Genomic DNA, 26,838 nt, shown 5'->3' on the forward strand with positions numbered 1-26,838 from the left:
ACTCCACAATAGACGCACAGCAAAGTTACAAGGTATTTTAGGTTAAACTAAAGTTACTAAAGTCAGTGAAGGTTACACACTGATTAGGGTGCCCGAAAAGCACAGGGGAAAGGCCCATTTGGGAAGCTGTCTTTAGGGATTTAGCATTAGCGACTCCTACTGGTTGGTCTAGCTACACTGTCTCCTCCTGGGAGAAATGATCATTATAAAATGTACGAAAAAAGCAAAAAATCCAAAAGAGAAGAGGCATAATGCTGCTCGACCCACAACAGAAAAAGAATTCAGCTTAGGCATGGAGGACAAGCCTTGCACACAAACCCTTACCTAAATCAGTATTCAAGTCTTAACATCATCAAAATGTATTCCTGCTTTTATTCATGAGTATTTCCTTGGATGACAATATGCATTCGTTTTGTTACAGAGGGCTATGCTTTGGTCATAATGGCACAGAATTCCCATTGCAGGGTCTATTTGTGTCGGTGCTCTGTGAGGCAGGGAGATGAAGAGCGTTTGGACGGAGTTTAGCTCGGTAAGGATGCTCCTGAGGATTGGCACTGAGCTGTGATGAATCTGGCCATATACTAATGTCAACAAACTCTATTTCCACACCACTTTGCCGCACTTTGCTTTGTATTTTCAAGATACACTGGTCGTTTCTCACAGGCATAATGCTGACTTCACACTGTTTACACGTTATTATGTAGTAAGAGAGACATGGAGGAGGGTAAACATGCAGAATTTGTGTTTGGGTCATTGCCTTTGACAGTAAATGAGGTCCCTACATCCTTTAAAGGCTTTAACTTTCGCTCTGAGTTGTCACCAAGACAAATTCCCCTACAATTATTGTACTTGGCAAGTAATGATTGTGATTCTGGCCTGAATTAGCTGAGCGGTGACGTGTTGTGCTTACAGGACTGGCCCAGAGCGAGCAGCGGATTTTCTGAGTGGCTTTGACGGAGGGAACAAAGAACCACAGAACACACACAGAGTGGCCTCTCGCCACTCACTGGCTCACCTCCACAGTCATTTATGTTCATGCCACTGATGTTGGTTGCGACAGAGCTTGTGTTGCTGTGCTTTTGTGTATGCATGTGTGCAGCACGGGGCACTGAGTTCTTTCGGGTGCCCGAGTGTGGGCACACGCCTTCAGCCAACTCCACCCCACCGAGGCCCTCCTGCTCCTTGGTGCGGCCACAGAGAGGCGATATGAAACTTGACACCACAGCGGGAGGTTGACAAAGACGATTAGAGCATCTCCTTGAACCTCACACACCTCTACCTTCTCTCCTCTTTTCCTCCTCTGCTCCAGCACTCAGTCTAATTATGCCTTCATGGGGAGGATCTACACAACAACACAAGCATGGATACACAGGATTATACCCTGTTGCTGCACTTCAGTCTGTGCACCTTTCTTCATCACGTCTTCATGGATAACTTGACCTGTCCTAAATAGAAACATGCCTGAGGCAATGTTCACTCTGGGAAAAAAAACAGAAATGCTACTACCTCAAGAGCTTAAAACTATACATGCAGTCAGGTTACATGTACTAGTCGAGGAGATGACATTATCATTTCAGATTTTAAGCAACACAAATGAAACACACTGTGAACAAATCCACAATTCTAATAGATGGAAATGCTTTACAACATAGATCTGCTAAACAATAATCTGTCTCTTTTTGCACATATCTATGAGCAAGGCACCCAGAAATCTGAGGTTGGTTACACAGATTATATTAGATTATCTTGGTAAAATGGGGCATATGATATTTACATCAATTAGACATGATCTGCATACTATCGATACACATGTAAATGTCTCAGTTGCAGGATGACCTCCAGCTGACCTGGTAGAGAGTGCGCCCCAGGCCTCCGTAGCGGCCAGGGTTCGATTCCGACCTGAGGCCCTATGCTGCGTATCATCCCTCCTTGCTCTTCCACCTTTCCTGTCTATCTGTACTATCAATAAAAGGAAAAATGCCAATAAAATAATGTTTAAATATCTAAGTTGCTATTCATATTTTCTGTCAGATATAACCTGGTTGAACAGATTCTTCACCTCAATCTGAAGTATGGAAATCTTCGTAGCTCAAACATTTAATATCTTATTTTTTATGAGAAAGACAGACTTAAGACTATGATGAGTGTTAACAAGTGCAGCAGACTGGCTTAGGTAATACTGTACAAACTGCGATATGGTATCAGTCTATTTAGCACAGGGATACTCAACTTGCCTTGACCAGGTGCCACTTTAGTAAAATAACAGGAGACCAGAGGCCAGTTAATAAACAAATATCAATAATGAATATAAAAATACTTAGCAAAGACCTCTGTCAGGGGGCCCAGAGGACCCTTCCCTGGCCCTTCTTTAAACAAGCTCTATTATTATATTTTCTATGCACTGTGGCACCTTATTTACATTCAAAGTTAAAAAAAAAAAAACATCCCAGTGTGAATCAGTTTATTTTTTAATGCAAATTAGAAAATGGTCGGCGGGCCACACTTGGCACCAGTCGTGGGCCATCGGCTTTAAATTGAGCACATCATATGCTTATGTATACATATAATACAACATTAAAGTGAATTTATAATTTTGTCCTGTGGCCTCTAGTGATCAGTTCATATACAAATAACCCCAATGAAATAGGGAATAAACTACATAAAGCCATAGAAGTAGTCTTCTTTTTCCTTTCTCTGTTGTGCTACAATTTCGCTCAATGTCTAAAATGAAATTAGACATTCTTAATTTCCAGCAGGCAGAATTTACAGTATAAGAGTAAGTAGTGTTGATGCACAAATCTACATTCAGTCTATTAGGCAGCATTCAGAAAATGTCAGCAGTAATACAGGGCAGAGTGATTAAGGTGGTACAAAAAGCATAAACGGTATCCAAGAACACTTGTTATATTCTGAGTGTATTATGTGTCTTTTTCTTGGATGGTCTGATTCTGGCTATTTAGGATCAGTCAGGTTCAAATCAAATGAGAATGCCAAAGACAGGTCTGACATTAAAAGGAGGGAATGAGATATGAAATGCAAAATATTCCCGACTATACCTCTGCTGCTAATAAAGCAGAGATGTAATTAGCTTCCACAGAAGCTAAAGAGCAGCCTCTCCGTTATTGGTTTGGGTTGGCTCGAGGACATGGAGCCTGCGGTCACATGAATACATATGCATGTCGTTTCCATATCAAGCTTGTGTTTCAGAGAGGGCACGCCATAGGTGGTGGTGAGAGGATTGCGTTGCCATTTAGAGGTTGTGTGTTTGAGTGTGTGGATTTGATGGGGGGTGCATCCACATCTCCTGCGCGCCCCCTCCATCATCACACCAGCCCCACCCCACCCCTATGGATAAAGGTCCCTGTGCTCAGGCAGGAGGCCCTGATTGATCCCTGTGACTAACACTCAGGCCATGCAGGCTGGTTGCGCCCACACTGAGAGACATGGACGACTGGGAGCCGCCAGGGTTTCACTGGGCAGCTGATGGGATATGTTTCCATGATCCAGTGTATGACAGCACTGGTGGCACAAGAGAGGCCAATAAACCCGGCTAGATGTTTAACAAGTAACTGTTATTAATTCAACAGACCACCCGCATTCAAGCTGCAATTATTCACAAGCAACCCAGCTGAGTGTAATGAAGATGATGTTCTGATGAAGGTGAACGCCAAAATACCTTGGTTTGATGTGGGTGTCAATAAAAACAAATTAGCATTCCAGACTTTCCTAATTTTTGTTAAAGTGTTTTGGAGTTCCACCATTTTCGCCATGATTTTTTTTTTTTTTTTTTAGAGAAACTTCATAGTGGCACAGCACTTAATCTAATCTTGTGGCCGCTGTGTTTCCAAGTCTCTGCATCAACAATTTTTGGGAGGTCACTTTTAAGTTCTAATTGAGTCAAATTTATTTGTAAAGCGTTTTTTTTTTTTTTTTTTTTTTTTCAAAATAGGCACATCACATAGCAATTTACAGAGCAACAAAGGATGTAACCACAAAAGCAGAATGAACTCACTTTACGGGTAAATGATGGAAAAGGGCTGGTGGACTTTTAAATCCGCTGGCATCAGTGACTGGTGAACAAAAACTTTTGTTCATTATGTGTATCTGTGTGCGTCTTTTCCAGTGCGGGTGCTTGTGTGTTTATGCGCACGGATGTGTGTCCACCGTGTAGGACAGGGTTGGATTTGAGGGGCTGAGGCTGAGCTCGGAGGTTGGCAGAGGGCTGAGGGCCTCGGCTGGCTCGCCTGTGATTACAGCGGATGTCGAGTGTTTACAGAGAGATGAGGAGGGGAGGAGGGGGGCACAGAGACAGCTGCTTTCACTCTGTACTGTAAACTACACACACACACCCACACTCACACTCACACTCACACTCACACACAAACACACACACACCAACACAAGCACTTACACAGAAGGCTGTAGCTGCACTGGAAACCCCACAAGCCCTGCAGTGTGTATGTGTGTGTTTGTGCTACAGCTGGCCCGCTGGGACCAGTGGCTCAGAGTGACAGCCATACACACATCAGTCCCCAACTACAGTTGAAAACAGTGCAGGCTGGATGGGTGAGAGGCTGGGGGATGCTGACTGACCACACCGGCCTTACCCAGTGGATTTTTTTTTTCTTTCTCAGCATTCACTTTTATACTTTTTTTTAATGTTCCATCCTCCCACTTCATTTTAGTGTGTCAAATACACTTTTATGAAGGAAAAAAAAACACACCTGAGCTGACCTCATTATGCTAATGGAACGCTGCGTACACTAACTGATCAAACTCAAAGAAAATCTTAAGTAACTTTGAACAACTTCTAAAACAAATTTAGCTTCTATGTTTTAACCACTGTGATTTACAGGAAACACAACGGCCACCTCTGTTCACAGGTCAAGTCATTATGTCCATGTTGCAGGTTTCTGGTGTAAAGACACAACGGTGTCCGACGGATGGCCTCGTAACACCAGCCTCTGTCCAAACACGTTTGTATCCTCAGGTAAGAAAGACCACAGCAAACAATAAACAGTGAATGAGTCTGGGAGGTTTTAGATGACAGCAACCAACTAAGGTCCAGCTGAAACCTAAAGAGTTTAAAGCACGCTGTTTGTAGTATAAACTAAAAATAATGATAGTGACCTCATTTTGTACTTTATTTAAAAATGTGAGTCAAGGAAGTTCAGCAAGAGTGCTTTGTTGCAAAAAAACAAACCACCTGCATGTGGAGACAAACACATGGATGGAAGCAAGAATGCTGTTTAGGGAAACAACATTGTGTAGCTAATTTAACATAAATGCAGAGCAGGCAGATTATCACCTGACCTGAACAAAAGGAAAATATGCTACAAAATGTCAGTGACATGTATCTTCCGTGACAGTGGCGCTGTAAGTTATTGGGCTTATGTTGAAACCAGTACATTTGTGTGTGGAGGGGCCACTGTGATCACCGCAGGGGGAAAAAGGTCGTCAGTAACAAGCGAGCCTGACAGCTTAATTACCAACGCAGCTAAAGATTTATTGGTTTATCAATCAGAGCCTCGGGCGCTGCCTTTCCCCTCAGGAGACGGGAGCCATTACCATGAACCCGTTGGCCCATGTGACCCAGACTCTTCTTGCCCCGGCCCGGTCACACCAGGGCAATCCTAAACCCCCCTGCTCCTGTCAATACACGCATACACACATTCGATACACACACATAAACAATGTTCTCAGATCTTTAGGATATACACATATGTTCATGTGCACCCAAGCAGGGACACAAGCACAAACAAACAGAGAGAAACAGAGGCAAGCATGCAAACATATACACACACACACACTATATGCTGCACACACACGGACAAACACAAATACGCAAAGACTCACACAAAACATGAACCACAAAGGCCAGCATGTGGGCGATGAACCTTTTATGTTTTGAGACAAAAGCCCAGCTGAAGCAGAGACGAGACCAGAGAGGGAGAGAAAGAGAGAGAGAGCAAAGCTGCAGGCTAAATACCGTATGTTTGACTTAACCAAGAGGTATTTTCAGAACCGCATCCAGAAATTCCAACCATCTGGACACAATTACCTTATTTCTAAATTAAGATGTAGCTCATTTGTAATTCTGCCGATGAGTTGTGACACTGACACAAGGAGGGCGATAGCGAGGGGTGATCTATTGGCTGGCAGTGTGTTGCTATGTGGTGGGCGCAGAGAGAGAGAAAAGGACCACCGATCAACCAGCCAGGCAGCCGGGGCAGGCAGGCGGCCAGGTGGCCAGGAAGGCAACTGGGATAAACACTCATAGCCTTAGCTGAGAGTGTAGCCTGTAGTCATGGGGAGGCATCTTTGTGAAATGCTGCCCCCATGTGACGGGAGCCAGGAACAACAGGCAGTCTGCAGTCGGTCTCCTAGCAAAAGAGTTGTACCTGAAAGAACCTCCTCCGGGGTCGTTGAGCTTGTTTTTCTGATTCCCAGAGATCTGAACAGCCAGGCCCACGGGACTTTTGCCTGCTTGGATGATGCCTCCCTTCCCCATTGTGCCTGTTGAGAAAAGGAGGATAAAAAGAAAACACTAAACAAAACAGGAAAAGGAGTAATGTCATCATTGAAATGTCCCCTTCTATCTGTGTCAAATATCCTCCTGTCTAACGACTACCTTCAACTGTCTCTACCATCCTAGGGGTAGATGAAAGGAGGGGGGAGGCAGTACTGTCGCTCTCCCCAGGTTGGTGCGGAGAGCGTCGCTCTGTCAATATCACTGCGCTTCACCGGCTCTCCTTACACTCCTAAACCGCATCCTGCTCCAAGACACGTTTTCCAGAGAGGCACAAGGACTGCCAGAGTGAATTTAAACTTGATTTTAACAGGCATGTTCCTAGCCAAGAGGCACAGAAAAGTATTTTTAGAACTATCCCCGCATTCCAATTTATGGGCATAAAACAACCTACAGATCTTTCACTGCAGGCAATCTTGGGGAAGGGGGCAGATCAAATTTGTATGCACCTCCAATCGCGCGCACACACACACACACACACACGAGCAAAAAAACAGGTACAAACACGAACACACATTACACACACCACCTGAGAGCACACAGCTCTCTTAGGGGAGCGTTACGCCCGGTTGGTGTTGGGGCGATATTTGTGGGCTTCTGTGGGAAGAGTGTTTGTGAATCAGTGTGAGTAAGCAGCGCAAATGTTTGAGAAGGCTTTATAACCAGACAGGAAAAAAAACACCTGTTCTCTCTGTGGCTCCTGCCTGTTTACACATCTTACAGCCTACTGAGAGAACATTTAGGGTTTCACTAATGGCTATCTTTGTTTAACCTGTTTCGCTGGCTCTTTATTTAACCAGAAGGTCAAGTTGAGTTTGAAAATCTTGAAATACCCGGACGAGCACGCAGCCTTACTGGGAGAAGTAAAAACTGCAGGCCAGAAACGGAAGAAAAGTGTGTGTCTGAGAGGAGGACTTCTTAAAAGATGGCAAACTGAAACTCAAACCAACAAAAACAAAAATTCATTGAGTCTTTGTTGCCCTTGACTAAATTTTAGTCTTGCCCAATTTTAAGATATCCTTTTTTGAGAGAGACATAAAGATTGAAATAAAAATGGCAGATATTGTACATGTGATTGAATTCAGAATACTCATTTAAAAGTGGTGGGAGAAGGTCTGCAGATGTTCGTACCTTGCGCTCTGACAGACTGTGTGATCACCACGGGCATCCGGACCTGGCCACTGACAGTGCCTGCTGCCTTGATACCCTGAGGAAGCAAAGAAACCAAAAACAAACAGAGATTATATACTTTACTGTAGTATTTCAAAGAAAGAAACAATTCATAAAGGAGAGGGGATATTAAAAAGTATGAAAAGGCATGCTGCTGAACTGCTTCTGCACTTTTACGGCATCCCCAAGAGGATGTTTTGGGGGAAAAATCAACTTTTGCTCCCCTTGCAGACTTAGTTAGTTGCAAGAAATGACCCACAGTCAAACTGGCAGAGAGCCACTTGAGTTTTGTTTACTGATTACTATTCTACTGTCGGATATTAAACATCTGCAGCAGTAACGCAGGATAGATGCAGAATAGAAAACAAGACGATGAATTCTACAATGACTACCCCTACGCACTATACTGAGAATGTGGAGATCAATGTAAATGCTTAAGGAGGATGGATTTCTGTCACTGTACATGACCTACATTTGCTGGCATTTCCAGATAAGACAAAGGCAATAAGAAGTCAAGACCGCAGTGAAAAAGTAGTTTAGAAGAAGGAGAAGTAGTGGTGGTAGAAGAAGAAGGAGCAGGGGGTGGGGTGTGTGTGCTGGGCTATTAGAGTCACTTCCTTCCTTGGTAGCAGCCACAGGCCCAGCCTCGGGCTCAGCCATCCATTCCTACCAGTTTGCTTCTTGCTGCATATTTTTTAGCCTTGTTTTCCATTCCCTGACACATGCTATATTACTGTTCAAGCTAGTGAAAAAAGACAGAGGCCATTTTTCCCAGAGATCCACTGCAGGGGCCTGTGAGTGTGGGAGGGAAGGGGGGGAGGGGGGAAAAATACATTCAGCACAGGCACAGATAGCTAACACCTCTGGCCAGCCGGCGACACAGTTAAGAGGGGAAGAAAAAAAAAGTCAGGTAGAAAGTTTGGGAATCAGAGGTTAATAGGGAAGACACTGAAACTGAACTCACTGCTCAGTGCTCATGTTTCATTTTTAAATGATTTATGTCTACCTTTAAACAAAGTAAATATAAAATTTGATATTAAATGTTACATGTTATCATAATTAGTAAAATGATATACAGTGTATTTTAAATGACTGCTAGCATTTCTCACATACTAGTGGTTTTGTTAGTGCTACCATTCCTAAAAAAGCCCAATCCTTCTTCAATAAAACTCTACTTTTATTAGCTGTAAGAGCACGTTCATTCTGCGTAAATCTCAATCATAGATACTTTATTAATCCCTGGAGGCAAAATGGGTTGAGTTACAGCTGCTTTTAGATATAAAATCATAGAGAAATTATGAGAAAAATAGAAAATAGAAGAATAAAAAGTATGTAAACATATATGCGTTGTGGTACAATATGTAAAACACATGTAAAGCACGGGTTTGGTTGTACAGTAATCACGCAGATGTCCCATTAAATTCAATCCAGAAAAATGGAATTAAAGACAGGATGTGTCTGCCAGTTGTCTCTGCATTGGCGTTAGTTTAAAGTATTTCCACTAATATTTCAAATTGCATGTGTGCTTAGACCATACACATTGGACTCATGCAACTTGCAACACAAACAATCATGCTAGCACACAAACAGCGCATACACTGCAGCTTATCTATGACTGCATACATGTATCGTAGCCTGTGAGGTTGCTTTGTTGGCTTCCCAAGAGTTGTGGTAGTTATGTTACTTGAGGAACAGGGTCGAAAATATGACTGTTGCGTCTTTATATATAACTCAACGTGTACTAAGGCTATACATTTGTACATCAATACACATTGTTGCAGTGAAGAATAAACTGCTATGTAGAGATGTGGCCTAGTTGCAACTCTCTATTCATTCTTCACAGTTTTATCAAGTCCATTCACCAAATAAATCATTTGCCCTGAGGTGGTTTAAGGTCCATCAAGTTTATTTGACTCGTGCTGTAAAAAAGTTTTTAGATAAATTTAAATTTGACCTTTTTATTGGATCTTCTTCCCTAAATGTGTTAAAGAAACACTGTTTTATCTTACAATAAAAACAAGTCGTAATAAATTTATACCACATCATGCTATCTACAGTAACAGTATATATATATATATATATATATATATATATATTTATATAAAATGACATTTTGAAAATCACTATGCATACTTGGATACCCTTGCGCAGTAAGTGTAATTAATTAAAAACCCTTAAATAAAATATCACTAAATCTATAGACTTTAAGTTACAATTGCTACACTTTACAAGTCATTTATTACACTTACATTTCAGAATTTTCCATGTAGGAAATGTTACCCGTACTACTGTTGTACCAGAGTATTTTTTAGCCTAATTCAACTAGCTGTCTAGTTTCAGACTGTTGATGTGCCAGGGGCGATCATTTACTAATGTTTTGTGTGATAGCTTATGTTGGTGTTTTATGCATGTGTGTGTGCGTGAGAGAGAACGGGAGAGATGGAGAGAGACCAGAGGCGTGTTCTGGACATAGACTGCGGCCGCCACATTGCTTTAAAATTGACCCGGGGCTGACCTAGTTACCTCGCTTCACCCTTCAACGGTTAACGGGTAGAGGGAGGGAGGGAGTGAGATGAGAGAGCGATGCGGGGGTAGATACAGTGAGAGAAACTGTTGGAAAGAGATGGAGAGGGAGCAGAGGATGGGAAAGAGGAGAAGAGAGAAAGCAAGTGAGAGGGAAAAAAAACTAGTGAGGAAAATGGTGAGATGAGCTGGAAAGAAGGAAGGAGGAGGAAAAGTGAGAGAAAGATAGAGAAAAAATGTAATAAAAGAAAGAGAGAACCCTCTAGCTTGCCCACCCTTCTGCCTGGACGAGACCACTCTTGAGTCTGACCTCGCTTGACCCATCCGTAGACTGCCTCTCCTCTGTGTGAACACATCGTTTTTACTGTGCGTGTGCACACACACATTTACAGTAAACCCACACACCCATGGTAACTTGATACTGCTGTGAGTTGAATGAGGCTGTTGGTGTCCAGTGCAGGACCCTGCAGGTTAGCTGGCCTTACTTCAGCTGTATCCCCACACTATCCCTGGATGAACTGCTCACAACCTTGGGTACTACTTGTCCAGTTGCCAGAGGAAAGGCTGGCCAAAAACATCTTGAACTAGATAGAGTATCATATCATCCTTGGTCGAAAGGTGTCGTCACTATAATTTTCTCCTTCTGACTTGCGTTTCATTTTCAGTGACAATCTGCTGAGTAATATAAACACAGTGAAGCAAAAACGATTACAAAATAAACAAATCAATCAATCAATCAATTAAATAAAGTAACTACAGTAAGAGTCACTATACAATACTGCATATCAATAATATGCAGGACAGATGACATGCCACTGAATGCAGCAGGGTATTAAAGGTGCAGTTAGCCATTTTTTGTCAAAGTCATCGAATATCTTCTCACGATCTGCTCGCTGTCTCTTCTGTGTGTGTGCTGGGAAAAAAAATCTGGTGTTTACACACAGCCCTGGCTCTGTAGATGGGAAACGAGGTGGCTCGGACCAAGCTACACAACACAATTCCAGCCAATCAGCAACAGCGGGCGTTCGTGTTAGTGCACAGGACAGAGGAATTGCCATGAATATATAAAGAGAAAGGCAGTGGGAGCAAGAGGGAGGCTGACAGGCAGGTGTATTTGTTTGGGTGTTGAGTTCTAACATCAAGAAACTTTCTCCAGAACTGCTGACTCCAACTTTAAGGCTGTTGTCATATTAGATACAATTGATTGGTATCGTGCTTGATTACGATTGACCCACACGTACACTTGTGTCATCATCTATGTGACATTTGTTTATGTTGTCATGAGACAAGAGTGATGATTGCAAGATCCCAAGCCCATGTAAAGGAGTCGACCTTCTCATTATGCCTGCTATGGTTTATATTTTGGAGACAATGCCAAAAACAACCCTCTTGCCTGTCCTCCTCCTTTATCAGCAGTACAGAGGATGAGATCGATGTGTGCTGTGCTCATATCCAAGTTTAACAGCATTCCACTTCCATGTTTTGGTACAGCTGTTTTTCACATGTGATGCGAACCATACCTGAGTACACATGAACCGTACTCAAGACCACCTTTCCAAATGGACCTTGTCACAGGCCGATGAACCATGGTGCACAGTGTTCACACAAATTAAATGAACTGGATTGTGCAGTCATGTGTACTCAGATCCAGGCCTGGGTCATTGAAATGAAAGCTTCCAAAGCAGAGTGTGTTTTTCCAACCACAGGATAGTGGTTTGAACCTGTTTAAGAAAGCATCCTAATAAAGTGTACTTAAAGGCCTAATGTGTGAAACTTTTATGTGACTATTAAATATAATTTATCGAATTAGAAAAGCTCAATAATTGAAGCACTGTTTTCAAAATAACAGTTAACGTAAATGATAAAAATTGGTGATCATAACTAGTGTATTATAATTTCATCATACTAATGGCAAGTCAGAAATGTTACTGGCCTATAACAAATAAATGAACATTACTGTATTTATATATATCACCTTCCATACACTTCTAATGGGCTGTAAAATTCTTGGCAAAATAATAATAAACAATAATCATCAAGGTGCCTGGTTGAACACCATCTGCTCTGATCAGCAGCCAGTGGTACAGTTTGGTCATACTGAGCATCTCCACAGTGTGTATAGTTTACAGGTTTACAATATGTGTCCAAGAAAATGTTTCTGCGTTGAGTTTGAAAGTTTTTCCTGTGTCCGCATTACGATCTGTCTAGATTGTACTTGATCTTGTTTAGATCACTTTGCATATCTTGTCCTAAGCCCACGTGCTACTCACATAAAACCTCTCCTTTTTTCTGCTCAGTGTGACTCCTCAGTGAGTCTGTGAGCTGGGTGTGACTCGAAGTCACTGGTGGCTGTGTGACTCTCAGCCATGACACTGTGACACTCTCTAGCCTGATAATTCAGCCTTGTATAAGACCCATCAACTCCCGCAGGTCTGCATCCATCACATATTAGCACTTGTATATTAAATGTAGAAATATTGTGGGTGAATATTTGTCACATTTATTACCTGACCTCTGTAGCTCTTAACCTCCCCATCCTCACACACCTTACATAAGTATAGATATTGACCGTATGCATACAGATATATCATATATCACCATCGTTGAAAGTGACACTGGACCTCAGTTCAATTTCAATATAAATTGTAAAGGTAAACAATGTGTCTGCACTGGAGTCTGTTCCATCTGCTCTGCTCCATACGTACCATGCCAGCTGCATGTCCGAGTGTCCCAGCGGGCAGCGCGCTGGCACCCGTAGTGATGCTGACGCTGTTAGGGTGGCGTATGCGGACAGCTGGCCCGGCCACGATGGCAGGAGGGGGGCCGCCGGGTGCTGGTTTGACTCCCTGCTGCGGAGGCTGGGTCAGGGACTGCTGACTATTCAGCAAAGACAGCCTCAGGGCCGGGAGGCTCTTCTGTTGACGGGCAGAGAGAGGCCAGAGTTTGTAGTCAGAGAGCAAAACGGACATGCATGAGAAAATACCACACACAGCTGCACAAACAAACAGTGCCGTGGTCACCGGCTAATTTAGCATAATGTTATCCAACACATGGCAGCTAAAGAAACACCCTGCTGAGATGTGACAATACCTGTATATATGTTGTAAAGAACATTTACTTCTACAGTCAAACTGCTGAATTTGATGAAAATGTATAGCCGTACATGAAACATAGCCATTAGCCATTTCCCACTGTCAAAGTCGACCTGAGGAGCTGATGTTGCTCCATTCAGACTATTTCAGGCAGATTTTTTGACGCAAGCGACCTAACATTGCATGACAACATGTGTTTATGGCCGGGTTGGGCGGTCGGCCGCCTTGATGTGACGCTCATCATGGTTGGCTGGAGAAACCTGCTGGCTACTGGCAGGGGCGGCTGCGGGGGCCACTGTCACACACAGTCAGAAGTCAGGCCAGAGGGGGGTGTGTGTGTGTGTATGTGTGTGTATGTGTGTGTGTATCATTCTACTGTCAAGCCTGGCCATCACTGGCCTTGGTGCCAGGGAAAGGACTACTTTAGGGGGTCAGTTTAGGAAAATACATGAGAGCACCAGCTTAAGGAGACACGCTAGGGGATTTAAGGGGCAGGTAAGGGAGCAGTTCAGGAAACAATTTTATTTTAGGGGTCAATTTAGAGCAAAGGGGCCCAGTCTTCTGTCAGTGTAGACCCTAGTGAAGAGGATTACCTTATGAGGCAGGTGTATGTGGCAATATTCACACTGATTATTAAGCAGCCAGTTTAAAAGAACAATTTAGAAGACCGGTTTTAGGAAAAATTTTGAAATAAGGGTTGGAGAAGTGTAGTGAAAGGGCATTTAAAGCCACCATTTCAGAGAACCAGCTGCAGGGAAAGTTTGTTGACTGTTGCCACAGTCAGTAACGAAGGCAGTTTTAAAAGTTGATGGAGCAAACTTACAGAGAAGGTTTAATAAAGGTTTACAAGCAAGAACCGCACCTTGAGAAAGGGCACCAGGTAAGGCTGCGGAGACGACTTGAGCTCAGTCTGCAGCCGGCTGGTGAACTCCTCCGGTTCAATCTTGGCATCCTGTCAGATGAAGGGTAAAGTACAAACACCAGTTTACAAGAGAACCCAGTACAGAACAGTAAGTTGAGCACACCATGGTGACACAACAAGATGACATCCCATCACCAGGGCTGATGATCAGCTACTCAACTCCCATCCTGTCACCTCAGGGTGCAGCTCATGAATGTGTAATTGTGTGTAAGATAAAATTTCCTGACAGAGCAAGGAGGGTTTCTTGCTGCCATCTACAGGTTTAACATTTTCAATGCAACAATACATTCAAGAGTCAACTTTAACTTAAGTCAAGACCTTAAAGGTTGACTCTTAAAATACTCTTCTTCTTTGCTGAAAAATGCTGCAAAATGTGAATGAACATGAGCTGACAGGATCCAAAACTTTTCTTAACTACAAAAGCACAATACTTCTATGATGCCCATAAGAACATTTCATTAACCAACTGTTCTTAAGAAGAAATTTCCCTCTTAAACCCAGAGATTCTGACATTAACCAATGTTTTCTTATTTGAGATTTGTTCTTCGGTAACAACATAATCTACATTTGTGCAAAACAATTGGTTATTGTTTTTTTTCGCAGTTCTAAAGCTGTGTAACATTATAGGATGTGAATTACTATGCTAGTATTATAATTCATAATTTTGTTTAATAATTATTTTCACCATGTCATACAATAATTAATAACTGGTCATGCCATTACAGGCCTATTTCTGCCCCGTAGGTCTACTCACACAATGGCATATTTACTGCTGCTGCAACATGTTGGAGATAGTGCCCTGAAGAGTGGACGCATCCACCAGGATCACGCAGATCTACTTGCACAGAGTGACAAGGGGAAAGCCTGTCCTAATTACTGTATGTAAAGATGGACGACATGACTCCACTTAACCCCACTGTACAGAAATGAAGCCAAAATATCCCTAATGAGGCAGCTTCCATCTTGCACTGGTGACGAAATCCGGAGCCAAAGTCTGGGATCTCTACAGTATCAAGTTCACGCTGTCTGACCAATCATAAGCAACACCGCTGATCGCGAGCAAACCAACTGACATCAACCCACCTTTTTATATCATCAAATAACTAATTAATAACAAACTTATCAAAAAAATGACCAATTAAACATAGCATGAAAATAACTATTTAAAATGACAGAAACCATCTTTGGGAAAAATTTACCTAACTTGTACTTTGATTTTCGAGTTTGGCCTGTGTCCCATCTGCTAACATGGAGTGGAGGTTTATGACCTATAATGCAGCCAGCCACCAGGACGAGATTGAGATGTTTTGGCTTTGGCTGACTACTGACACTACTAAATATAATTCGTTTGGCAACCCCTTCCTGCAGAAGTATCTCCACTTCAGAGATAATGATGATTTTTTTTTTTCGTTTGGAGTCCGGTGCTCCACCCTCTCTAGACTTCAGTTTGGGCATTCTTGACCTAATTCTCTTGACTTATCTTTTCAATTTCTGTGTGTGTACACAGCCCTGCAGTCTCATGCCCTTTTATGGGGATTGATGGGGTGTTTACCTATGCTAATTACGATCAACTGGTAGCAGCTCTCAATTTGCAAGGACACGGGGATTCATTATTATAAGAACACAGGTGCACACAAATCTGCGGTTTATGAGTGATGATCTGACATAGACTTTCTTAAGATATTTCTCAAGAACAAATTTAAGAAAAAACTTAAGGAGAAATTGGCGAATGAAGCCCAGTGTTTGGTTATCTGTTTCTGGAGCTCACCAACAGGTCCTGAACCAGAGCCTTGACGTTCTTGGAAGTCTCAGGGGACGGAGAGTTGTGAGACGCCAGCTTGATGAGCGTGGCCAGGAAATTCTTACACTTTTTGACATTCTCTTGCATTTCCTGTGGAAGACAAGAAAACAATTATCAGAAAAAAACCCAACAACTGGCAGCACGAGCTACAAATTGCTCACTGTCTCGGAGACTTTAGGATCAAAGATCTTATTCCACAGAAATAATCTTCCTTTGTTATTAGTCTAGGATAAGTGCCAATTTCGAATCAGTATTTGATGTTAAAAAAAAAAAGGCGCTGGGTTAAATCCTGAGTAGAGAGGGAGAGCTCTTGTTTTTGAGCTGCATGTATTTTATTAATACTTAACAGAGATACTACAGAATGAAATTACTTGGAGTGATAAAGAGGCTGACAAGCATCAGTCACAAATCAGAGCATATTGCTCGCTGGCCAGTCATCTTTGTAGCCAAATGAGACATGGCACCTGTCCACTTAAAATGCCAGTGGCTACAAACTGTAGCCTGAATATATGAAGAGTCTGTGCACATGATTCTGTATCTCTGTGTTAATTATGTGCATGTGAGCCTGCATCTATGGCTGTATCTGTACGTCTATGTGTTCCTGGATGTGTACGGGCATTTATGTGCCTTTATGTCTGCTTCTGTATGTCCTTAGGTTGGTATAGACTTGTGTGAATATACGAGTGCGAACGTGTGTGGGCATGTGTGAGACTCTTGGTGTACGGCCAGCTGTGTGAGGCTGTGGGTCTGGGGCTGAGCTTGTGACACAGCCAGCCTGCTGGCAGCTGTGACAGTGCCTGCACCCTTGAGGGTGGAGTGTGGGTGGTGGGGGGTGGCAGGGCAGCAGAGAGAGAACGGACCTGGGACACGACAGGACCTCCGGGGTTCGCGGTGATGCCCGTCTGCGGAGGCTGCACTGGCTGGGAGGCAGCCTGAGCCGGGGCCTGGGGGGCCATAACCACGGGGGTCTGCTGCGGAGCCGTCACAGCCACGGCCGGCGCCACGGGGCCCTTCTGGAAGAGCAAGAAAGAGACAGAGAGATAAACAGGACGTGACGCCTCGCTTGCAGCAAGGCCACAGAGAACAGGAGGCAGGCGCCACAGCGCTCCTGTCACATCTGGTGTCCTGACTTCGGTGGACATCGCTTAACAGACAAGGAGGAGGAAGGGGAGGTGGTGACAAGCTAGAGGCTGAGAAAGACAGGAGGCCATCTGAGATTTTCTTAATAGTCACCTACCTGATCTGGGAAGTTTTCTATCAAGATTTGTAACTGGCAATTCCAAACATTAGCCACCTATTGTCTACTTCTTCATAATATTATGTGAAGGGATAAATGAATAGAAAATATCTCACATCCTAAACACAGATTTTGCTCAACAGATGAGGTGCCATCAGCAGTCTCTCACTCTAAAGCCCTCATCACCTCTTTGGTATCTCTCAGGGCCTGTTCACACTTGGCAATAAAATACATCTCATGTGATGCAATTGGAAGTGGACAGTTCTAAATACAGGTGTGAATGCACCCAAAATGCATACAGGACACATTAGGGTCTCATCACTCAAGCCACATATGGATGGGGGCAAGGCCACACGTACGTGATGTAGCTTTGTGTAGTGTGAGCTAAAATAGATTTCTATCTGCACTGAAGAGCTGCCTGGTTAGTGCTTGTTTAATGAGAAATCTCCCAAACAAAGAGGGAAGCGTATTTAATCCTGAAGCCTACACAACGTACCAAACAGCCACAGCAATGTACTCTGAGCACAAATGTACAGTATACTACATGTTTTCGGTCAAAGATCACAGCTTCTCCTCAGATTAATTCAAATATGGGAAATTAAATCTGCACTGCATCTCAGCTGGGCCTAGATGCAATATGGATACTCAATATTTGGATAGGAAACACTGGGTCTGATCAGATCCCCCAGAGCCTCAGCTCCTTAGGAATGGAAGAGTTCAACTTAAAATATTATCTCCACCAGTGCCAGTGTGCAGCACATCATGTTATGATGAGTAGCCAGGGCAGCAGCAATACCCCGCAGCAATACTTGTTGCAGTTGGTGGAAATCAGTTATTATTTCCATTTTTCTCTGCAAACAAATAACTTGCTAACACGATTATGTTTACATCATTGTATCTCTAAAAACTCAATGATCACATTCCGAAGTAACTTTGAAGGATATTTCAAAACCTCAACAGTAATGAATTATGATTGCGTCTTTTAAGCAGTGACATTCACAAACTCCAGAAAAAAGGTCTTGTTCATTTTAGCCCCACCCTGGTTCTCCACCTACTATGTAACCTCTAAACCAACACTTAGCTGGGATGCTATTTCTTGGCATCATTCATCAAGGATGCTAAAGGAAGAAAACATAAAGCAGAAGACTGAAAAACAGGCGAGTAAAGGAGGGTTATCTCACTGGGCGGAGTGCAGGACAGGAGGAGGAGGAGGAGGAAGAAGAGGAAGAGGAGGAGGTCTGGAGGGCAGGGCTGGAAGGAGTGGGAGAGGGAGACGGTACCATCTTGGCCGGGGTCAAAGGACACTGCCTGGTGGTCTGAGAGGTCACAGGAGACTGCAGGGAAAGAAAGAGAGTGAGACAAAGAGCCAGAGAGAAGAACGGGGGAAACAGAGAGCATTCAGATATCAAAGAAAGTGGGTGAGGAAGAGGAAACGGGGGAGATAAATGAATACAAGGCACCTCAAAAGATACAAAGAAAGAAAAACAGCAAAGGTGAGCATGTGTCAGTTTCAGAGGCGAAAGAAAGAGTGAGGAGGAGGTGAATGGAGGGCAGAGAAAAGACTGGGACAGCATGAAAAAAAAAAGCAGGACAGAAGAAGAAGAAAAGAGCAGTGGCGTGCCTTGCAGACAGATGAGGAAAGGTCATGACAGCAGGAAGGAATAAAGAAGGTGGCAGCATGTTGGTGGTGTTGAAGACTGAAACAGAGAAGAGCATGTGCGATTGATTGCAGTGGGTCAGGGTGTCACACTACTGGGGTCTCATGGCGGGCAGGGAGGAACACGTGTGTCCACAGAACCCACAATACCGATGACATTTACCTATACAGAACCTAATGTAGAGGAGAATGTCATTTGCTGTCCCGATGGTAAGTGTAAATCGGACCAGCAGGTTCTAGTCTACAAGAAATTTGGTGGTTTGTCTGGCAGAGGAAACAGCAGCAGATGCCTGATTGGCTCTCCACACACTTCTTTTTTGGCTAAATACTGCTGCTAACCCAGCATAATACTCAACAGATAAACTGCCATTTTCAAAGCGTGATTTTAGCATAATTTAGCATTAAGGCATGATTTTTTAATCTCTAATGTCACAACTGTCAGAAATGTTAATTCACTGACTCCTGAGGCCTTTGGCAAAAAAAATCATGAGTACTGTGTAGGTAATGACAAAGCCCCACGTTGTCTTAATTTCATTGCCCATGTTTTAAGTTATTCAAGGTCTCAGCATTTGAAAGCTTTTACTATTTAATACAGACATGAGATGATTATTTTGTAGAGGCTGGGGTTTCTCGGAAACCATTATTTGTCCAGTGAGAAATTAGCTTATCTAACTGGCATTTGTTTTAATGAAACCTGCAGACACCATGCTAATTGGTATGACTAATGCAACTATTGAAGAAATTAGCATAAGACGCCATCTACAAAGACCCAATTCCTGCGAGAAACATGCCTGTGTATCTATTATTCCTGATGCTGTCTATGATGAGAGACCTGACTTGAATGTTACAGCAATAGAGGAGTATGAAGATATGGCCCATCAGTTACAGTAAATCAACAGTATTAACTCCAAACATTGCAGCAAAATTTTAGACATTATAACCAAAATGATAAACACTTTCACACTCAAGTGCTTTTTTTGCAGGGGAATCTCCTTTACTACTGGTCACCAAATGAATGATAAAAGTACAGAAATGAGTGAACATTATTACCTGATGAAGGAGTAAAGAAATAAATATGTTTGAATCTGAACTCCCCCATGATTAGGGACTAATTACTACAGTACACAGTGGCATACAAGTCTAGCAATCTGTTTTGATGACACTGCCTCATGAACAGTCACACACCACATGGAAGACATGGCAGAGAGATAAAACCTTGCTTACAAATGATGAAGCACGACATATATGACAAAATTAGATTGCCTATATTCCCGTGCACATGTGTGTTGCTTTTAAATATTTGAACAGATTCTTTTTTGTATTTTTGTGATGGCACTTGTGTGGCTCTAGCACAATGGATTTGAAACATTAACTGGGAGGTTTAAGTGTTGACATTAAGCTTTAATTTGAGGATATGTACACACAGTTCTTTTTATACACATTCCCCCAGTTACAGAGGACCAAAAGTAATTGGACAATAGGTTGCACAAATACTTCTTGGGTTGGTGTGTTTCATTTCATTGTCAATTAATGCACAAAATAAGCAAGATGTCAAGTATTAACACTAGGTGAAATCTCTATAAACAGATACCCACATATGAATGCAGAATATGTACGCAACAGGACAAGATTTCAATACGTCAGCACTCTGGTTTCTGTTTGTAGTAGTACTGACCAATCACATGTGAGCAGGCTTTTGTTGCCTACAGTTGCAAACAGTCTGTGTGAAGAGAAAAGAGGTGGTATGCATCAGCTGAAATGCATTCTTGGAACCCATCAGCTACTGTCTGACGACAGTTTGTCTTTGTATTAGCTGTTTTTTTTTTATTTGTCTGCATTCATATACCCATATCTCTGTATAGAGGTGATCCAAAATGTTAAATTAAACTCTCTTAAGTTGTTAAATGAACTGTAAACAATGACCAGTGTACGGAAGCGATAGTCTTGGCCCAGATATTCGTTGGCTACACCGGATCCTCGAAACACTGGCTGTTGCCCCCAGGGGCTAAATCATAGCCAGACTGCTAGCCTATGGATTCCCAGATTGTTCTTGGTGTAACATTTCTTTTGGAGAAATGCCATCTCATTCAAATTGAGTACCAAAATGTGAACTATCAGGTCGAAACATCAGATTAAATCAGACACATAGAGGATATGCAAAGTACAGTATATACAGTGTGTGGAACAGACACGCTAAATTTCCAAGTGGAACACTGGAACAATATTCTCAATCATGACATATGTATTAAAAGTTGGTTGCAAATATGTGGAATAAGCTTAGAGCATAATGAAGAATGGAAGGTTGCCTGTGACATGAAAGACTGTGGAAACAATAATAACAATAAACAGCAAGTGGAAACAAAATAGACAAAGAGTTTTTTTTTAATAAAAAGGATTTATATAGGTGGATGCTGAAATTGATCATAACTCAGGTTTGTTTATTAGTGTGTTTAAAACACAAGAGAAAATGGGAAGGCTTGGCAGTGAGTGCCAATTGCCACAAAACCCTGGTGATGCCCAGTGGCTCATACACACACACACACACACACACACACACACACACACACACACACAAATACACACTTCCTTGCTACTGTGCTGTCTATGGGCCAAGGCAACCCAAGAGGGCCTCTGCCCCGACCTCTGGCACACAGCCTTCCATTCACAGGCAAGCCAAACCACTCACACACACACATACCCACACATACTTACTTCACAAGCACTAACACACAGACAGCAGAGAGAACAGGCAAACACACAAACATTCAAGCACATGATAAACTGCACTTGTCTTGCACACAAATGAAAACACACACAAACAGACCCACAACCGTGCCAAGGACAGAGGGAAAGAGGCAAAGAGCACAGAGGAGAAGAAGTAGGATAAGAAAGAGGAGGAGGGAGTTTCCCCTCCACTAAAAGTTTTGTAGGATCCAAAAGACTGTTGTACTGAGGAGTTGGGGGAAGTGGGTGTACGAGGGATGAGGGGATGGGGGTGATGGCGGGGGTGGTAAGAGCCACGGGGTGCATCCCACCGCCAGCTATGCCTCTCTCTTGCTCACGCTCTCTCCTTCTCACACTCACAGACAGACACACACAAACACACTCGTGAACCAAAGCCTTGTTAGCTTTTTAAAATAATCAGGCAGTTGGATGATGAATGATTTAACAGGTATGGAAGGAAGGAAGCTCAGGATGCCTTCCGTTTCTCCCCTCAGGGTCATGGGAAGAGTGACAGGCCGACAGAGGGGTTGAGCTCTGGGAATAAACACCATTCCCTTTCATTTCCCTGCTACTGCTTTTCCTGTCGAGATGGCAACGCCGCGGCCCGCTAATTTGTCATCAGCGTGACTGTGAGAGGCGATGACAATCTGCGACTCTCTTTCGTGAGGGGTTCATATCAGGATGGATCCAGGTACGAGGAGAGAGACGGGAGGGGGCCGTCATTGTGTAACCGATGCGGACTTCTGTCTGTGAAGCCAGTGGGCTACTGTGGAGTCTACGGACTGCATGGGACTGATTTTGGCATTTATCAAATTACAGCTGTCGTAGGATGTATCAGCATGAAGTTTTTCGGTCTACAAAAGCATTAGAGTGGAATTTTCTATTGACAAGAAAAACTTTATCTCAGTTTTGAAAGGTCTCACATGGCCTCTGAAAGCTGTAGTGTAGCAATACTGCCAGACAAGGGTACACCAAACACTACTTTGGCATATCTGCACTAATCCAGGACATACTGCTTTATATATATAAAGGTGTTTGGTACTGTAGGCTGTATTTCCTTGTCTGATCTGATACTACTACTGCCACATCATTTTAATCTCTGTTTCCTTTTTGCATTCAGACATACCGTTTATAGTACTCATACTCTAAAAAAGGATGACACATGTCTCACTGTGACCCTGAGTACAAAATGTTAAGAGGAGCAGGAAACCGTTTAATTCTTAAGTGAAAGCAGAAGTAGAACCAAAGATGAAAGTTTAGCCGAACTGAATAAGACAATGAAATGCCGCCCTCTAGTGTCAGTCTTTTGTCCTCGCAGATAGTGATATGATGAATAGGCGCCAAAGATCTTTAGAGGGCCTCTTTACTGCAGCCTTGAGAGGCCAGATCAAAGAGTGTGCTGTAAGAAAATTAATTCTTAACATTTGAGATAGAACTGAGCACTCAGCCTTGAAATGGAAAAACAGGCTTCTCTCTCAAGCGCTTATTTTGCCATTCATAATCTGACCGAACGACTAAAACCAGGAGTTACTTAAAAGCCACTTCAATTCCATTACTCACTGTATTATTAGAAAACTTGTGTGTATTCTTTTCCTGATCCCTAAGATGAGTTTAAAATAAATTGTCAGGCATGTCTTTAGTCATCTGCAAACTAAATGTAAAGACTTCAAGTGCAAGATAAATGTTGTTTTCTGTGCCAGACCGATTAGATGATCACAGGAGTCTGTAGAGGACACGCTACCTGATTTTATTATAGCGACAAATAGTGCCAACAAATGCCCACATTTCCTCCTTGCTGACGTTCTAAAAAATGTAACCGAGGCCAAAGTTGAGTTTGAAAACACTGTGTGTTGGGATTTGAGGATTGTTCTCTGACAACGTCACCTGATATTAGAGCTAAAACACTTGAATTAACTGATGATTAACTGATTTAAAAATGTATTACGCAAGAATGCCAAAGATTAACTGGTTCCAGCTCTGCAAATTTGAGTCTTATCTGTTTTTCTTCATCTCTCGTGATAGCCAAATAAATAATAATATGCATGAATAATGCCTCAGTATTTGGGTTTTGGACTTTTGGTCGGGCACCACTAGCAGTTTGACTGAATCTTGGAAAACTGCAACGAGCACTGTCTTTTTCTGACACTTTATTGACCAAACACTGATCAGTTTATCAGGAACATAATCAGTAAATCAACTGATAAAAAATATAATCATTTGTTGCAGCGCAGCCTGACATTACCTCAACTACCCCACTGAGGTGAGCTGTGATGTTGCTGAAATGTATCTAAAGGGAATTAAACTCACGCCTTGCAGAAAAAAATAATTTTTAGGTCAAAGAAAATCTTTTTTTGTGTATTTATTTCTGTAAATTTTCTAAAAACTTGCGTAGCACTACAGCACGCCAATGTGAACAAATCGCCCTATCTGATGTGGGTCTCATATGTTCTGAGGTGAATTAGGGAGACAAGAGTTAGTTAAGATGCTCTAATCAGAAGAAATATTTATCAGTGGTATTTCACCTGTCTCACTTGATTTACAGAGAAACTGTGAGAGACAAACTATCTCGTAATGTCATTATTAAAATCAATTAAGTTCCAAAGGTGTGGACCCAGCAGCACAAGCTCAGGTTTCTGCATGAATGATGTATCCACAGGTGATAATAAGCAAATTCCAATTAATGTTTCAGTGGCTCGTTAAATTTTGATGAGAGGACCCCATGGAGTCATTAAGGAGCCTTGAGACATTAATTCACCTATTAATCTCAGTTTAATCTATACATAAAATAATCAAGAATATTCATTCCTTATAATTACACGGTTAAACATATTAATCACATCCCAATTAGGGTGTAGAGCTAAGCTGTTCACTTAATGAGGAGCTGCCCAGCCTTTATCAACTTTATGAACTCGCACGTAATTAGATCAAAGTTTCTACTATTTAATCAGTCGAATTCGTTTGGACAGAGGTCACCAGTTGTACTGTTAACACTGACAGAAATCATGCAGAGCTCAAGAGACTGAAACATAAGGGAAATATGTGCAATGTCACAGTTTCAGTCATGGATGTTCTCGCACAAAGAGGTCTGAGGTCATTAGCGCTGAGTGAAATAAAAACGAAAAGAACTGGGAACTGGTGCGTCCCATACTATAACTTAATGCCTAAAACTGAACATGAGGTTGTGACATATTATTGTCTTATTTATTTATTTTTATTCCACTTCACTAATCCCAGTATAGAAAACCATCTTCTGCATTAAACTCATCCTCACTTCCTAACAAGGGCAGCCGTTCTGCAGCACTAATGTCAGTTCTGAGGTCCTTAGTTAGTTAAGGGCAATGACAGGACTATACTTAACAGCTAATATGCCTTTCATTAGTGTAGGACAGGGGATGGCACTTAGTGTATGTTGGGAAGTGTTCATTTAGGGTACTAGCAAAGCTTTACAGGTGGAGTGAATACAAATATCTGTGTGGTTTAAATTATTTTGTTAAAGTATATATTTTTCAAATTGGTTTAAAATAAAATAGCTACATTTCTATAACTGGATGGTATATGTCAAATATATGTATCTTACCCACATTTGCCGATGCCAGGCCACTATTTTCTTTGCAACAAAACTGTTACTATACAGTAGTATAACCATCGCTTGTGTTTCTGGCACACAAATCTCAGATGAATTAGGTTTGTTTCAAATGAAATGGTTTTCTTTGTCTTCTGTTATTAATCTGTATATTATTATTTCAGCACCAGGAGCTGTCCATAGTCATACAGCGTCTCTGTGATCAAACTTTTCTTTGTTGTCCTGGATAATAACTCTTCTTCATCTTCAAATCTTAAGTATGGTGTCCCACATTAATCATTTTTCAGCCCTTTCCATTTATCTTCACCATGTCCACTGATGACCATATGTCTCCAAAATGGGGACTTTTCCTGAGGTAAAAAAAAATGGCCCTGTTTTCACCTTTCTGACAATGCAGTGCGTCTTTAAATATGACAAGTAATATACACAAGGATGTCCTGATGGAGGTTTTTGGCCCTGGTCTCAAATGTGATATTAAGTATCTATCAGGCTGAGTACGGTAAAGATGGGATCTGCATTTTTCAGCTTTATTTTAGCCAAAACGGATGCTTTAAAATATGCCCAGATCTGCTCTGACACACATTCTCATGTTGAGTTCAGGCTGCCGGTGACAAAGCAACAGGCTAAAAGTCATTTTCAGTGGAAGCTGGTGACACGAAGCTACAAATTGCTGCCCAACACTTGTCGCTGCGTGACGAGCATGACACGCTACAAATCCGGTTGAGCTGGAACTACCTTTTTTCAGTGCTCCAATGACACAGTTAAGCATCAGCCTATTGTATGTTTTTATTTTTCTTGCTGTGGTGCTGTGTTATTTAGCTAAATTAGCTGACGTTATGCTAACTTTCTGTGCATTGCCGTACACACAGGGATGCAATTAGGTGGTGAAATGTGATGATAAAATGGAGCTCAGATATTCATCCAAGCATAGATATTTTTTTGGACCAAAGACAATCTTTATACGAAGTTTAGTCAAGGGGCTTTGTTGCAAGTTGCAGACACATACAAGCCAATGATGACATAATTACGTCAACGCACGCTTAAGTAACACTTCGATGGTGTCTCTGCAACAATGCAGCTGGCCGCATTGTAGCTTTGTCGCTTATAGTGTGAAGAGGGCATTACCATGTGATCCCTCAGTTTATCTAAAAAAAAAAATCTAAATGATCAAATTTGGAGACACTGTTTTCACACGCAGCGACAATATGCTCCCCCGAGGCCACATTATTTAGCAGCAGAAAGTCCCTTTATGCTCTTATGCTGACGATACAAAGTTCTATGTCCACTGAAAACCCCTGACCTGAACTGATCTGAGCTTATCGTCACTGGAAAGTGCTACTGACTATGTTACTTAGATAAATCAAAGACAAAAATATATTTGGCTTCATACAGAGGAAGATGCACTGGAGAATATGGATAGTACGATTCGGGGATATTTTTCCTAAAGAAAATATTCTATTGGCTACACAAGGAAAGGTGGCATATGTATTATTGGCTCAAATCCACAGAATCTGAGCTGACCCATGCATTTTTTTTTTTTGTTTTGTTTTGTTTTGTTTTTGATAAATCATATTGGCTACATCAAGCATCACTCATTTCT

General features: G+C 42.2%; 1 protein-coding gene across 3 annotated transcripts in view; it reads right to left on the reverse strand.

Annotated features, from left to right (window-relative positions):
* Positions 1-26,838, reverse strand: part of LOC125905732 (transcription initiation factor TFIID subunit 4-like) — a 97,070-nt gene that overhangs the window by 64,595 nt on the left and 5,637 nt on the right. The window contains exons 3-9 of one of the 3 annotated variants that reach the window (XM_049603920.1): positions 18,456-18,608; positions 16,898-17,050; positions 16,005-16,127; positions 14,177-14,266; positions 12,928-13,137; positions 7,661-7,736; positions 6,402-6,516 (exon numbers count right to left, since the gene is read on the reverse strand). In XM_049603920.1, the coding sequence (XP_049459877.1) occupies positions 6,402-6,516; positions 7,661-7,736; positions 12,928-13,137; positions 14,177-14,266; positions 16,005-16,127; positions 16,898-17,050; positions 18,456-18,608 (920 nt within the window). The remainder of the gene's footprint in view (positions 1-6,401; positions 6,517-7,660; positions 7,737-12,927; positions 13,138-14,176; positions 14,267-16,004; positions 16,128-16,897; positions 17,051-18,455; positions 18,609-26,838) is intronic. The other 2 variants (XM_049603935.1, XM_049603928.1) reach the window with 2 other exon arrangements.

Source organism: Epinephelus fuscoguttatus, linkage group LG2 (genome assembly GCF_011397635.1).
Source record: "Epinephelus fuscoguttatus linkage group LG2, E.fuscoguttatus.final_Chr_v1".
NCBI classification, from domain to species: domain Eukaryota; kingdom Metazoa; phylum Chordata; class Actinopteri; order Perciformes; family Serranidae; genus Epinephelus; species Epinephelus fuscoguttatus.